Source organism: Pieris brassicae, chromosome 9 (assembly GCF_905147105.1).
Source record: "Pieris brassicae chromosome 9, ilPieBrab1.1, whole genome shotgun sequence".
Taxonomy (NCBI): Eukaryota; Metazoa; Arthropoda; class Insecta; order Lepidoptera; family Pieridae; genus Pieris; species Pieris brassicae.
The window spans coordinates 17,740,094-17,756,716 of record NC_059673.1 but is presented as its reverse complement, the minus strand read 5'-3'; the positions used below and the strand labels follow the sequence as shown (position 1 = coordinate 17,756,716).

The following is a 16,623-nucleotide window of genomic DNA, read 5'->3' as shown; positions in this document are numbered from 1 at the left end:
GGCTTATTTGCTTAAAAATCTGTGCATTTCCCACTGGACCCAGGAGACAAATACAAGTACAGTATTAGTGTTGTTTGTGTTAATTTGTAAGCTTTGTGATTATCTAAATCATCAGAGTTACGTCCCGAGAGAATCCAGCATACACTATTAACGATTACACTTCAATTATTCACCATTAAACTTTACAATAATAATTATTTTGTTATATCCTAGTGGTAAACATTATTTCATTATTTAAAGCATGGAAAAACATAAAAATAGCGATACCAAGTAAAGTTCATGCCAATGGAACAGAACTAATTTATTTCACACAATAGAACCCAACGAAAACGACTTTTAAAATTGTATTTAAAACTAACAATTTAGGCCTTATGTAATTCCATCTCACACGACCTTGAACTTTTGAACCATTTCTTTCATTACTTCACTGTATTGCCAGATGTATTGAATTTTCGTCAACTATAGAATTTTATGTGTAGCCAAGAATTTTTAAATCTTATAGTTTTCTCATGTAATACGAGGCAAACCACCAAGCCTTATGTTAAGTGATGCCGCCGCCAAATCGCTTTGCCAGAAGGCTCGCAAGTGAGTTGCCGGCCTTTTAACAATTGGTGGTCATTTCGTGAAGGACCCTAAGTCGAAATGGTTCAGTGGGCGGCTGGTACCACAGAGTGACGTCGACAGACGGACGTCGAGATGATACGGATGGTATTTTGTATTCTGCCCTGATATCCGATGATGAAACTGAGCTGGTAGTCCATACAACTCCTCTTAACACTCTCCATGGTAATTGCGGTAATATGCATATGTATTGGTATTTATAACTATAAGTTTTGGTCTTACGCTGTCTTACAGTGCATTCCATATGACCGTGAGATTGTCGTTGGTCAACTGGTTCAGTCTTATATTCCCACCCCCATGTATACCTAAGTTAATCTAATACATCAGATATGATGTATAAGATTTTAGTAGTTTACTGTTCTTTATCATCTCGTTTCTAAGCTGAAAATGAGCAACTACGTTGGCTATATGTGATTAACCGCCCATTGTTTTGTCTTAAGTATTCAATTGCGGGTACCAATTTGTGTTAGACCCAAACATTGTAAAGCAAGTATTATGTAATTAAAAAAATAAGTTACGAAGTACCAATTTGACGTAGACATTGTACGCATAGCTCTTTCGTCTTCTGCGCTATTACGAGACTTCTGGACACACTTAAAAAATTGGTGCATTAACTCATTAATAATAAACCTACAATATAAATAAAACTTACAAGTAGGTTTGCAAATGAATATAACAAAACAAAAGCCTTGACCAACTACATAAGATCTACTTATTGAGAATGACGAGCTAGAATATGTTGCAAATTATTATTATTATTATTATAAAATAGAGAGCAAACGGGCAGGAGGCTCACCTGATGTTAAGTGATACGACCCATGGACACTCTCAATGCCAGAGGGCTCGCGAGTGCGTTGCCGGCCTTTTAAGATTTTGTACGCTCTTTTCTTGAAGGACCCTAAGTCGAATTGGTTCGGAAATAATTCAGTGGGCAGCTGGTTCCACATAGCGGTGGTGCGCGGCAAAGATTGCCTTGAAAAACGCTCAGTCGTGGAACGGCGGACGTCGAGGTGATACGGGAAATTTATCTAAAAATATCAAAATTATATCTAATTGGGTAAACAAATCGTATTCAGCAGCGACACAAATGACCAAGAAACATAGAGAAGAGTCAGAAGTACGCGGAATAAATATTGGGAGTTGTAAAGAAATATTTGAAGAGTGATATGCCTATAATGCTTAAGAAGAGAGTTATGGACTCATGCCTTAATTATAAATAAAATTAAAAAAAAACAATATAAATACATATCAACGAGGCATGGAAAGGAGGATACTAAACATTAAAGAGGTAGACAATATAAGACACATAAAAATAAGATCAGAGACCAAACAACTGAAGTGGAAGTGGGCAGGTCACGTAGCAAGCCTTACGGGTCACAGGTGGACGAAAACAGCAACTACATGGAGAGGCCCACCAGGCAAACGGTACAGAGGCAGACCTTACGCTCGATGGGATGATGACATCAAATAATCGCGGGTCCTCAATAGATGCAAATCGTTCGAGATAGAGGAAGATGGCAAACCTTGGAGGGAGACCTTTACCGGAGAGGGTTCCTGATACATACTAACTGTTACAAATAATTACTAACACAAAGGATAACCGGATATAAGTGGATCAGGAAATAATTTAAGACTAAAAATTAATAAATAAAATACATGTACTTGCAGAAATACAATTTACATATATATATACCTTGAAGTAGCGTGTTTATGTACACGCAATTCGCATTATATCGATATTATTATAATTATTTGTCATTAAACGTGCAAGCAACCAAGACCCGACTTCAAGCCGCGGCTTTGTAAACGCAAATATTGATTATTAATGTCCTCATAAAGGTTTTGATATGTTAATATAGCCCGCTATAGTTCCCGGCGAATTGGCAGCCACGCCCAGACCTAGTCATTAGATGTACAGGTGTTTTGTAGAATAAAATAGCCTCCCTCCGCCTATATCGTTTATTGGAGCCTTTTGTCACAGATTTAGACCGAAACTTAACAATACAACAGGTTATTGTTATCTTAATATATATAAATCTCCTGTCACGATGTTTGTCCGCGATGGACTCCTAAACTACTTAAACGATTTTAAATGAAATTGGCACACCGTGAGTAGTCTGGTCCAACTTAAGAGATAGGATAGCTTAGATCTTCAATTTTAGTCGCAATTTTATTTTATTGCAAATTATTTGTCTATAATTAATTGACAGTCACAATTATCTGTCAACTCTGTGTATGTGTTAACTGAAAAAGATTCTAACAGATGTCGATACTTTTCGACTGGATTGAGTAAGTAATCAATAGATGGCACTGCTATGGTAAACCGACAAACGTGTCATATTATTTCGTGTACAATTCAATATCATGATTACCACGTGTTATTGAGGCTAAAGTATAAATTAAATTTATTTTGTAGTATACGAAATTTTTGGTGTTAGCATAGCCAACCTCGTGTTACTTAGACCGAAGTGTAAATAAAATTCAAATTATAGTGACGATAATACAGTGAAATTATTATTTCGTGTCACGGTATTAAGGCTAACTAAAACCACATTAAGGAGAAACGAAGTTCGCGGGGGCTTCTAGTAAATTATAAAATCGAATCGACCGCAAATGACTTCATACCTTGACAGTAGTGTCAATGGAAATTAATAATCATAACGAATTCTTTTCAGTAATGTAACGAATTCATACATTTTTGAGATTACATTTACTTTTTTAATTTTTAAAAGAACACAACTAAAAACTCCTTCCTAGTCATACAAAATCTTACCGTCCACAATTAGAATATTGATAACGTTTGTGCGTATTTTAATATTAGGAATAATACAATATGCAATATGCATACAAATGCGCCTTTGCAGACCGACTCAGCTGTCAGACTTGATTTGAGTTCTGGGGCTGGGACTATGATACTAAGATTGTGGTTCACCAAGGGATAAATAATGATACACTGGTCGTAATAGATATTTGTTTTTATACATTTTATTGACGATACCATTTCGATATTTGCCAATGAGTCGCTCCGTAAAAGTACACAAGAAACTTCTGAGCGTCTGGAAGAAGCTAGGTTGGCTTAGAAGACGTAACGCACACTACACATGTCCTTTGTGCGAGCTACACATTACTTCGTTTATTCTAAGCCCTAAGGCAACGTGTATATTATCAGTCTAACCTTTCCCATTGTTCCCGTATTCATTGTTTCCTTTGACGACAATTGCGTGGCGTTTCCGTCTCATCGACTCAAATGTTGAGTAATGTAATTTGCTTAATATTTATTGTATCAACCGAACCGTCGCTTTATATTGAACATACAAAAATATTTCCTTTGACAAAATCTAGACCTTAAACAAAATCTTGATCTTAACCTTAGAGGCTGACGCAAATTTCCGTCATAAAGAATTCAACGTACGCAGCTGCCCCCACAAAGGTTCAGTTAGAAAGTGTTCATTATGTAATATTAGAAAAAACTTCGGCCCCAGCGGTTTATATTGATTTAAAGTTACGTAATGTTGCTATTCAAACTTTTATACGTCGTTCTTTTTTTTAAGATTAGGGAGAAGTTTTCGCATCTAATGGACACCCATTCTAGTGATTGCCGGTCTTTGAACGAGGAGTATACGCTTTTTTAAACAAAATAAAAAAAAACCTCCCCGGGCAGAGCCCCACCGGGACTCGATACCATAGTTCGCTAGTTCGTAAAAGAAAATGTTTTGTGAAGTGGACCGTGGAAGACTTTCAGCAATCAAGATGATGCTAATTAAATTTTGGTGTTGACGGCTCGTACGGTGATGATATAGAACACTGCAAAGTACACTTAAAGTTAATTGACACCCTAAATCCAACGACAAACCGGCTAAGTACCTACCATAAAAATAATTCAAGCAAATAATTAAACATCTCACACAACACAACTATTTTATGAAGCAATAAGACCATAACGCTTCAACTTAAGAAAAAAACAACACTCAACGCCCGTCAACTACATTAGCTGGGGCTTGGGGCATCCTTGAGCGCATGGGCAAAGATCGGGAAGTAAAATAAGCAAGCATACCTAAGCCGACTAGTAGACCAGCCTAGACAGCTGTTTTGTCAGAGTGGTAGGGAAGTGTAATCCAGCAATTGGCAGGAAGTCGCGCAGGAAGTTTCTCCAGAATAAATGTGAATAAAGACGCGGGTACAATTAGGCTACTTATTACGTTTTAATACTAACATAAATTGTAATAATGGCAATTCCAGTTCGATTCAACTTTATGAGTTAATTATTTCAGATAAGTCAGATTTTTAAAATTCTGGACTGTTTATTATATATAAAAACACAACCTCCACCCTATGGGGTCTTACATGGCTACATTTGTTTCGTGACCATTTATTTTTTCTAAAAGGCAAGTAGCTTTATTTTTCTCTGTTTATATAATAGGGGGGCAAACTCTCTCTAAAGGGGGGTACTCTCGGTACGAGACGCCCATAAAGGGCAGTAATCTCAGCCCCTGGACACCCAAGTAGTTGTTAACTTCTTCGTGCTTGACACACGCCATCGCCAATTAGGCCCTAAGACATGCCGGTTTCATCGTGATGTTTACCTTCACCGTACGAGCGAGTTTTAAATGCGCACATAGAAAGTCCATTGGTGGACATCCGGCGGTCAAACCTACGACCAATGAGAGATCGAATGCTGATGCCAACACTGCTCTAACACTGCTTAACGTATCAAACATTTATTGCAATTCTACTATCTAATATATATTTTTACTAGACTTCGTTAATGATATAGAACTTTTGTTTCATCAATACATTAACTTATATATATAAAACCAGAGTTGATTTCGTTAATTAATGTGAAACTGAGGCGAAAGTCTAATCATATTCAAATCACGTATCCGATATTGCTTATCGATTCCAATATAAAGATTCAAATAACGATGTCTGGGGCACGAATGAACTACGTAAGTAAACAAGCCCAAAAGTATTTTCGTAAACATCTCTGCGAGGTGTTATTAAAATAAGAAAATAGAAGGACAATGTCTCGGATAGTGTATCCAGTATTCTATCATTGAATCTATACTAATACTAGTTAAAGAATTTTTATTCAATAATAATAGAACTTTATGCTTGACAGATATCTGGCTGTTACAAAAATGTCTGCAACGATTTAACAATATCTATTCATGAATTCGCACCGATCTTATCTTATCAAGAACACAAGATAAATACAATGAATATAATTAATTCAATTAAAATAATAAATGATGGTTAGTAGATATATATTAATGCCAGAACATAAAAACATGGAATGGGCCACCCACCCTTATGACGTACCCTCACGTAACATCGTACAAAAATATTACACAACCTGGGCAAGTCAAGTCGCCAAGTCTGGGCTTCAAATTACTGTATCTTTTTCATGATCTTCTGTCAATCTAATAGGCAAGTAGGTGATAAGCCTCCTGTGCCTGACACACGCCATCGCCTTGGGTCTAAGGTAAGCCGGTTTCCTCACGATGTTTTTCTACACCGTTCGAGCAAATGTGAAATGCGCAGATAGAAAGAAAGTCCATTGGTCCAAAGCCGGGGATCGAACCTACGACCTCAGGGATGAGAGTCGCACGCTGAAGCCACTAGGCCAACACTGCTCTCATTTTCAATACAACCTATACATATATACAATAAGTTAGAGGTAAGGAGGGACCTTACTAACCACATTATATGTTATATAAGGTCCTTAGAGGTAAAATATATAATGCGGAAATGTTGGAGAGACTGGGGCTGCGTGTGCCAAACAACCACTCTCGGCGTGGTACATTTTGCACACTGGCTGAATTCACAAGAATTACATTATTTATAAAATGGTTTAGATTTTAAGTTTTTACTTATTATGTTTATATTATGTTTTTAGTTTAGTTTTCTATGGTATTAGTATTAAGTTACTATAAAATAGGAAATAAATAAATAATATAATTTATTTATTTAGGTAAGGAAAAAATATAATTTTTCATACAAATCGGCCAAGTATGTATTGTACCTTATTTATCACTACATACTATATTCTACGATTATGCTTAATCAATAAAGACAGTTGTCACTTAGTTACAAACAATTGTTATTTGAACATCCCTCCAACAATCGAGAATTTACTACGAATATGTATATTTTATAAATGATTTTCTGTACATACTGCGTAGTTGATACAGTAAACATTGGTAGAAGTACATATTTATTTAACACTTACGAATACTTCAACTATAATGAGTTAATGACTACATAACAGATAAAAGGATAAATGTGACCATTTATTTCAAAATATACACACAAAGTTCATTATTACATAATCAAAATTTAAAGCAAGTATATGGACCTAGGTATATATTATGCTCTCGAAGCTTAAAAATTTCTCCAGTCTGCCGGAGCGGCCTATTTGTGAAGCGTATGGGGATGATATAACATGATTTAAAAATGTACATATTAAAGGTATAGGGATTTTAAAAACTCTAAGTAAAAATCTTTAAAAAAAAATAACTCCATTGTACAATAGTTTTTTTTTAGTAATTTTAGTTTAAATTTTGCCATACATAAGCTGTAAATAATTAACATACTTTTCATCGTATATACCTGGACAGGACGTACCAGAGAATGGACAAGATAAAAGTACCCATAAGCGACGGGCCTGGTGAATATCATGAAAGCTGATGAAGCGAGACAGATATAGGAGCAGATGGAGATCCGTGGTCTCTACCTTCCCCTTCGGAAAAAGGCATTAACATATACATTTAAGAGAAGTAACAAACACATAAAATTTTAAAGGCAAAAAATGTAATAAACTTTTCTTCATATTTATACAGGGATTAAACGTTGCGTGACGTCAAAAGCAATTAAAGATTAAATATGCGTTAGTTGTAAAATATTTTTTATCAAATTGCTAAATGTAATTTATACGGCTTAGTGAGACTTATTAATCGACTCCAATGTATCCGTACATAATATCACAGCCTTCGTATCACAGTACAAGAAAACCTAGATATCTGGGTGTTAGAGTACCGCCGCTAAGTCGTTCTCAGATGTCATTGGGGTGTTGTGGGAGTACCACTGCAGCCCACCAATAACTGCAACTGTGGTAGCTTTGACAAATGTGCGACACGCTCACTAAATACCACCACCACCGCCACCAAAAACAAAAACCCAAGCGGGGAATGAGGGCTTCATGCGTTCACAAGAGATGGCTATCGATCCAAGTACTCTACGTATTGGACCCAAGCTATCACTACTTCTAAAAAAAGGTCTTCGAATGGTTAGGTCTAAGGATACTTGCTGCGCAAGTATCTTTACAAACTAACAATGGACGTGGACAGGCGGACGCAATCGCCGCATCCGATTAAGCTCTGATGTCACCTCAAACCACCTAAAGCGATTGTTGGTGACGCCTTGGAGTTTTAATGCATGTATGCACAATCGCAACTCCCACATAACCCTAAGCAGTCGCGCCGCGGTATGCGCAATGCAGCTTTAAAGTTAAACGTTTAGAGAAATATTAAACTTATATTACTTTATAAAAATTAATGATATTTGGATGGTGCAGAGTTTCCAGTAGCGATATTGTGTATATCATGTGTTTAATATATATATATACTTTATTAAATAATAAATATATATATATATATATATATATATATATATATACTTTATTAAATGTATAAAAGGAAATGCTAGCCTTTTGGTAGTGTCTATGGGCGTCTCATCAGGTGAGCCATTTGCTGTGTTTTATAAAAACCAAAGAAACATATAATAAATAAATAAATAAAATATGTTTATTCATTTTAAGTTCAATTTCATTACAATGTGTAAGATTTGGGAACCCTTTTAAGTAAAAAATATACCTGTGTCAGGGTTTCCAGCTCTTTCATAACAAACTTAGTTATACATTCCTTAAAATATTTAATTTATATATAATTTAGTTACATCTTCTATTAACTTTTTTTTTTGTTCCATAATGATATCCATCATAACATGAGATGACGAACGTTCGTCTCAAACATTTGCACTTGACTAGGACAAACACGCGTAACAGCAATGCCATATATTGATTGCCTACAATTAATCTGATTGAAGGTAACTTTAACTGTAATAGGTCTGAGTTCTAGACTAGAGCCTATTATGTACCATACTATATAATAACGTTCGCGTGTCGCATGTCCAGATACAAATACATCACATAAAAATTATGCTAATAATAATTATATATTGGATTTCGAAACTACGGAGGCCTTACTGCGTATGGCATGTAATGACATGTAATGACTTGGCATGACTTTGAGGCCCCCAAAAATAACACAGACACAGCGCACGCTTATAAAAAAAACTCTTAGTTACACTCTCAAATACATGCGCACACACACCCATTCACACACTAACGCATACTTAATGTGTTATAAGACTTGAGTTTAATTAGTAGTACCAATAAACCTTATTTTTCCCTAAAAACTGTTTTAACTTTTAAACATGTACCGTGTACCACTGACTAATCGTTATCTAGTTACTCACAACACAGGGACCCCCTAGTGTGGGGGACTAGCCATAAATGAATTTTGTCTCAACCTAACTGTCATGAATAAAGTTTTTATTATATATTTAAAAATCCGTCGTATATATGATTTAATTTTGGCTATATTTTTGATTTAAAAATTGAAAATGTTATCAAAAATTTTAAAAGATTATTGTTAAACAATAACGGTAACAACACAAGCGAAAAAACATGATCCCCGACAAAAAATCATCATCTTTTAAAATTATATATATTTATACCGCAGCTAACAAAAAGAGCTGATGCCTATGACCTTTGATAAATTGTAGTTTCTCAATTACATCAGCTATCAAACCAAAAAACACCGTATGCATATCCGTCGATACGTTTGGGAACTGATGCCACAGATATACATACACTCGAAATCTATCTTGTGTTAACAATCTCCAGATCATTGTTCAAAGACCTTGAGGTTTCTTTGTGCGCAACATCTGAACATCGATAAGAAAGCACAGACTACGACAGAGAACTTTTTAAGACATATTTATACTCTATACCTCGAAACTCTTGGTTGAAACTTATTAGGCCATAAAGCCTTCGAAAAGTTCAAACTGTTTGAATTTCTGCTTGAAATTATAAACATCATAATTGTTATATATAACTCCAATTAGTGGTGGTCTAATAGCTTGAGCATAGACTCAAACCCCTGACAACCTGAGTTCCAATCACGACTGTGTACCAATCGACATTCTCTTCCTCGCATTTGACACTCGCAATTACGGTGAACTAGAGGGCTGATCACCTACTTGGCTATTTAGAAAAAAAAATATCACATAACAGATACAAAAATCTGAGGCCAAGACCAACGGTTCTAGCGCTGCCGATTTCTTAAACTTTGTTTTATTATTTTTCACATATATTTTGTCCGTACACTCGCAATGTTGCCAGCTCAGCAAATGATTGACAAAACAAAGCGAGTGGTTAATAAGTGCCACTTCACCCCTAATACGCCAAGTGCTGAAACGTGCTGAAACTACTGAGTTTAGCTGTGCCCTTGTCTTTTGTGATCTTTTTGTTAGACAAGGTCGGCCACATATAAAATCGACATATACTGCGATCAACCCTTTTGTATCTAATTACCCGATTATGGGTTTTCTAAGGAAATACGACCCGCTTAATTAACCTTAATATATAAAGACTTCTACGTCTCTTAAAAACCCTAAACAAAAAAAAAAGTTGTTTTACGCAAATATCGAGTAAAGGTAAACGCGCAGAGCAAATATTTTGTACTTTTTGTAATTCCTACGTCAATGAACAGGTAAATTCCGTATTGGGATTAAAAAAAATACTAAAAACAATATTCATTAAATTATTTATGCAATTAAAAATTATCATATTCATACAAATCACTCCTTAGCAAGGCTCAATTTGCGTATTATTCGATTTATATAATAACGTCTTTTTCCCGTAGGGGTAGGCAGAGACCACGGATTCGTCAGTTATGGGTACTTTTAACTTGTACCTTGTCCAGTACCTCCAGGATTAGGTCCAGGTATGTGAGGCCTACCCAATTTCCCCATTAATGCATAGCATAGAATTCCTTATATGTGGATTGTTTAAATTTACAATTGGTAGTTAGAGGTCACTGCAAAAAGGCAGATAAAACGTGGCAGCAAACAGCAGTGGCGTTTCAATCTTATTTATTACGTATCCTACGGCTTATATAAATTACTAGCTGACCCAGCAAACGTCGTTTTGCCATGTATATTATATATTATACATTTTTTAGTTCAATAAAAATAGGGGTTGATCGTAGAGGGGTGACACCTAAGGGTAGTATGCATTTTTGTATCCTGTATTATAAAAAAATAAAAACAATTTTTTTTCTAAAAAATTAATAAAATATTATTTTGGGGTTGACACCCCATATCACTTTGGGATTCGAAAGATAGATAGTAGCCGATTCTCAGACTTACTGAATATGCATTAAACATTGGTCGAGCCGTTTCGGTGGAGTATGGGAACGAACACTGTGACACGAGAATTTTATATATCACAAAAAAACAATTATACAGAAGATATATCCAAAGATGAAATACAAAATATATACGAAACGGTTTAAAAATTTACGAAGGGAGAAAATCAATGTAATACTTTTAAACAAGTAATACCTACTTCGGCTGTGTTGTGTGTTGGTGTGAAAGTGAGGTTATGTACGTATGAGTGTGCTGAAGAAGCGGATGACTTAGCGCGATACTCTTAATTCTCCCGTTGTGTAAAACAAAAAAATGACGATTAAAAAGAGTGGCAGAGAGTTTATTGCCAGTTTTTCTCTTCCGTTCTACGCCCTTGATTTGATAACTGGCAGTAAATGTAAAATTAGAAGCATACATACATATTACATTTCTTTTTTTGACGTTCATAAGTGTACATTGCGTTACCTATATGAACAAATGATTTTGAAGTTTTGAAGCATATTCTGCGATGGCTTAAACCAGTCACGACTTAAATAGAGGTATTTAACACGTAGTATTTTAAAGACAGACCTTCCTGCCTGACACTTGTCGTTGGATACTTTTCTTTAACTTAAGGGTAAGTTAAATGCAAAGGGAAAATCTAAGCCAAAACTGTTTTTCTACTTTTTATATGGCCAGGATCGGCTCAGTTAATCAGAGAACCGGATAGGTTAACAGCAATATAGGCCATATTTCTGTTAACTGGTCAACCATATGTCCTTTTTCATGATAAATTCAAACGATACCTGTATAGCGTTAATGGCTGTATGGCGTTAATCCCAATCAATCCCTTTGATGTACCCAACATTATAACTCATTTATTTATTTACACTTCGTTACACTACAATAAAAAAAAATTGAACATAATTAAATCAAAAGGAGGGCAACTGGCGGCCTTATCGCTTTCGAGCGATCTCTTCCAGGCAACCACTGTGAGTAAAGAAAAAATAAAAATGTAATTACATAAGTTAGGCAAGTTGTGCAAAAATACATGTTATACACATTTATTAAGACAAAACTAAACAGGACGAAAAAAAAACAAGCTAAAGTAAAAAGATGATACATTAAACATAGAATATATTCAAAATAAATTTGGTGAAAAAAACATGAGGTTGTATGGAGTGTACCCATTTTACCCAGTTATGTATCCAACTTTGTTTGTGTAGGGTATGGTAGGATACAACAAGTTCCTTAGTACCACATTATACTTTTTTAAGGTCCGTGGAGGTAGTAAATATGTAAATATGCGGACAGAGGAGCTGCGTGTGCCAAATAATAACACACGGCATGGTAAGCGGTCGCAATTGCTTGCAGTGCCGCGAGCGCGTACAAATTTATTCAGAGTATTAAATCTCTGAATATTATTGCATGTGAGACGGATAAATTTAGTTGCATTCACAAGAATTGCATTATTTATAATTAGTTACAAGCTTAAGGTTTTTGACTTCTTTTGTTTTTATTACACATATTGTTTTTTATATATTAAGTTTCTGTTAAAAATAAATAAATACTTTTTCTTAGGGATTGTGGCGTACAATAAATTGAAAACGATACGGGACTCACAATTTGCCTGTTATGTATTGGCATAGTGTTATGTCATTAAGGATAAAGGTCAAAAAGTTCGCGGAATGAAAGGGAAGGTTGAAAATGAAACATTAAACTATGCTTTTCAATGAAGAATTCATTAACTTAACCCTTAACCCAAAATACATTTATCAGATCTGTCAAATAACTTATCAATCGAAGAAAAGACTTCACCTCATCATCGTCGCAAAACTTTATTCCACGCAGTCCTTTTTAATGCACCAACTATAAGGTAACTGTCAAAATGACATTATAAATGTCAAAATTCCCTCGACATGACCCTGATACCTTATAGAAGGATTTCAGAGATTTCCTCTTGCAAACGGTGTGCGCAGAAACTGTATGGAACCCTGGATGGATGGATACATACATCTTGGCCTCCACAATATGATTGTACATCACATATAAAAGTCAACTGTCACACGTACAGTATGTCACTGAACTCCTCTTAAACGGCTGGACAGATTTGAATGAACTTTTTGTATGCGTTTGGGTGGCGCTGCAGTTGGTATCTTGTTTATTTATATATACAGACCATAAACAACTTGTATAAATCTTCCGTTCATGTGATTGAACTCTTGAACAGCTGGACAGATTTTGGTGTTTTTTTTTGTGTTCAAGTAGAGTCAAGAATGATTTACATTATTTATTTTTATTTTTATATGTAACACGTATGAACAAGACACCGTCCGCTAGTATTGTATAGGATATCCTATCATTTCAAAGTTAAAAACATTACGCGAAAATCCGCAGTAAATAGCAAAAACGAACATTAAAGTTGATTATTGCGTTTTCGTCAATTCGTTTCGAATCTTGCTTTTTGCGACCGGTAACAATCAGTAGTTATGTCCACTGACCCTGTATTATATAATTTGAGATAAACCAGTTGTAGCAAGTTTATTTTTTCTTACTGCATTTAAAATGTTATTGTTGTAAAAGCGAAAGCGAGTTAAAAAAAATCCGTTTTTTTATTTTATTAAATTATAATAAATATTAAATATTACCATGTTCTATAGTATGGCGATTGAGGAAGTTTCATGTATATGTTGTAATAATACAGACCAAGTGAGAGAAAAAATCACAAAAAAATAATTATCTGATTTCGTGCAACATGTGTCAATTAGTTAGCTAAAGTTTTTTTTATTTGTAACAGGCAAACGGCCTGGAGGCTCACCTATCTACCTACTCACATTCCTAGATTCGCAAGTGCGTTGCCAGCCTTTCAAGAATTTGTACGCTCATTTCTTGAAGAATTTTTTGTAGTTGTTTTTCAATCATTATTTAAATAAGTCGTACAACATATTAAATAATATCTTCTTATTTTGTATATCTTCACATTTATAAATTATGTTAAATACATAGTGTAACTATAATTAAGTTATTAAAAGTAATGAATTCCACAAGAGATAATAAAATCGTATTATTGGTGTATAAAGCATACTAAACGGGATGTTTATAATAATCGGTACTCATGTTTTAAGTTGCAGGCTTTAGCCATAGGCAAAGCCACTTAGGACTTTAAGCTTGATGCCATAGGAAAAAAATATCTGAGCGCTCTTAAAGAAAGCAAAAGGAGGACCGAGTCATTTTTTAAACGGATTGAAGCTATGTATTATTATTATAATTATTAACTTATAATTATTTTACATAAATTTAAAATTTTCCGACGTTTCGCGTGCTTTACGGCGTGCGTGGTCACGGTGACTGAAGACTGAAGGTGTTGAATGTCAAAAGTATCACAGCTGCAGAGGTAGTTGTGTTATTTTACACAAATTTAAAATTATGTTAATAATAATAATACATAGCTTCAATCCGTTTAAAAAGTGTTTTCTTAATGTGTAAAAGCTATGTTAACAAAACACAAATACTAAGACCGAGTCAGCTAGTTCCAACGCACGTCTGACCTGTCCATATAGAGATCACGTAAGGAGCGGTAAGGATAAAACCTGTAACCTGTGCAGGTTTTAGTAGGTACGGCTCGAGTCCTAGCAAGCGAAAGTTTTAAGCAAAACGTGACATACCTCGGTACACAAATCGAGTGGTACAGCCCATGATTCTTGAGGACATGAAAGAACTCTGGGAAGGTCCGGCACGCCCCCATTATGCTGAACAACGCCAGACCGGTGTTCCATACTATTAACGTGCGCCGCAGTTCAAACCTGAAACATTATGCAAAATATTTACGCTGTTTTACCCGCAATATTTTTGCATAGATAAAAAAAAACATATTAACACTAAATTTGAATTCGTTATATATTATATATATATATATATATGTATATAAGAAACAAGCGTCGGAATTGATACTATTTTTAATTAAAAGTATGTTAGGAGCGCTACAACTGTTTTAGGCCTGGATCTCAGATTTATGTATCTGTTTCATGGTCATTTGTCAATTTAATAGAGAAATAGTTGATCAGCCTCCTGTGCCTGAACGCCGTCGACTTTTTGGGTCTAAGGCAAGCCGGTTTCCTTCACCGTTCGAGCGAATGTCAAATGCGCACATAGAAAGAAAGTCCATTGGTACAACTGGGGTCGAACCTACGACCTCAGAGATGAGACTCACACGCTGAAGCCACGTTTTTTTTTCATGAAGGCGGTAAAAATGCACAACTGCAGGCCCGCGAGCGCATGCAGTCGCTATCGCGGGGAATGTGGGTATGGTTAACTCTTATCCCTCTGCTAATCAGGGGGGAGAAACCCGACCCACTAAAAATTTCCTCCTGAGCCTTCCATATCGCCTGCTATGCCGGACACATTCATTCTGCATGAATGACGTCCGGCACCGCATTGAGTCCCCCGGGGGTCGCACTAGGCATTCAACCCAGGGACGCTGAAGCCACTAGGCCAACACTGAACCATTATAGTTTAGCCTAAATAGTAATAAATACTTACATTACGATAAGAAAAACGTGTGCAATCTACATATTCGCATAATTGCTGTCAGTGGAGGAAAACACAGAAAATTTCCGTAATACTCGAACCACAGAAGTGACCTTGCCTTTAACATTATCCTATCGATATAGATATAACTGATATTTATGTATCATATCTACCCAACGAAATTAATAATAATAATAATAATTGATTGCAAGAATCTGGTACAAAAAGGTGGTACAATAATAAGTTCGCATATTCTGCCATACAATGGCGCGCAAATATGTCTTTGAAGGAGTTTTACATTTTATGTTACTAGTCATATGAATTGGTCAATTCTCATATTATTTGCATCGTACATATCATATCAAATGCTATTAAATTTATATAACTACAGTGTTTCACGCAAATAATCATTTATTGAGTAATACATTTTTTCCACTCTAGTCGGAAGATCTTTTAATTCTTTTGGTAAATTATTGTAAACCTTAATAGCCATACGAAAGGTGTTTTTTCTAAACAGTTCCAGATTGATTATTGGCACAGCCAATTTCTCCCCAAGTCTACTTCTTACTTCAACTTCTACACGTAATTACGTATATCTAAACGGAACTGTTATAGTAGTATTTGTTTATATTCCCTATTAAAGTACCTATGATGCCTCTATACATCCCATACAATGCAAAATGTGTGTATTATAAAGTACAAATGGTTCCGGAAGTAGTCTTAGCATATATCAAGATTTGTATGAGATATACGCATCCTATTACTTACACTAACAGGAGGCAAATGTAGGGAAAGTCTCTATTGAGTTCTGCGTATCATCGTAAGGAGAAACATAAAGGACAACGCGTGTGGCTTGAGCGTTCAACTCCTAATTAAAATTTAATATGAAAAATATAAAATCTAATATATACAAACCATGGCAATCATCTACTAGTGTTAGTTGAATATTTTTATGAAACATATTCTAAAGAATCTTGACAGAAGCGCTGCTGTTTACGAATAGAC

At 35.2% G+C, this 16,623-nt stretch overlaps 1 protein-coding gene across 1 annotated transcript in view; it reads right to left on the bottom strand.

Moving 5' to 3' along the window:
* LOC123713975 (elongation of very long chain fatty acids protein 6) overlaps positions 1-16,623 on the bottom strand; it is a 37,625-nt gene that overhangs the window by 7,622 nt on the left and 13,380 nt on the right. Inside the window, exon 2 of the mRNA XM_045667905.1 lies at positions 14,757-14,894. Coding sequence (XP_045523861.1) covers positions 14,757-14,894 — 138 coding nt within the window. The remainder of the gene's footprint in view (positions 1-14,756; positions 14,895-16,623) is intronic.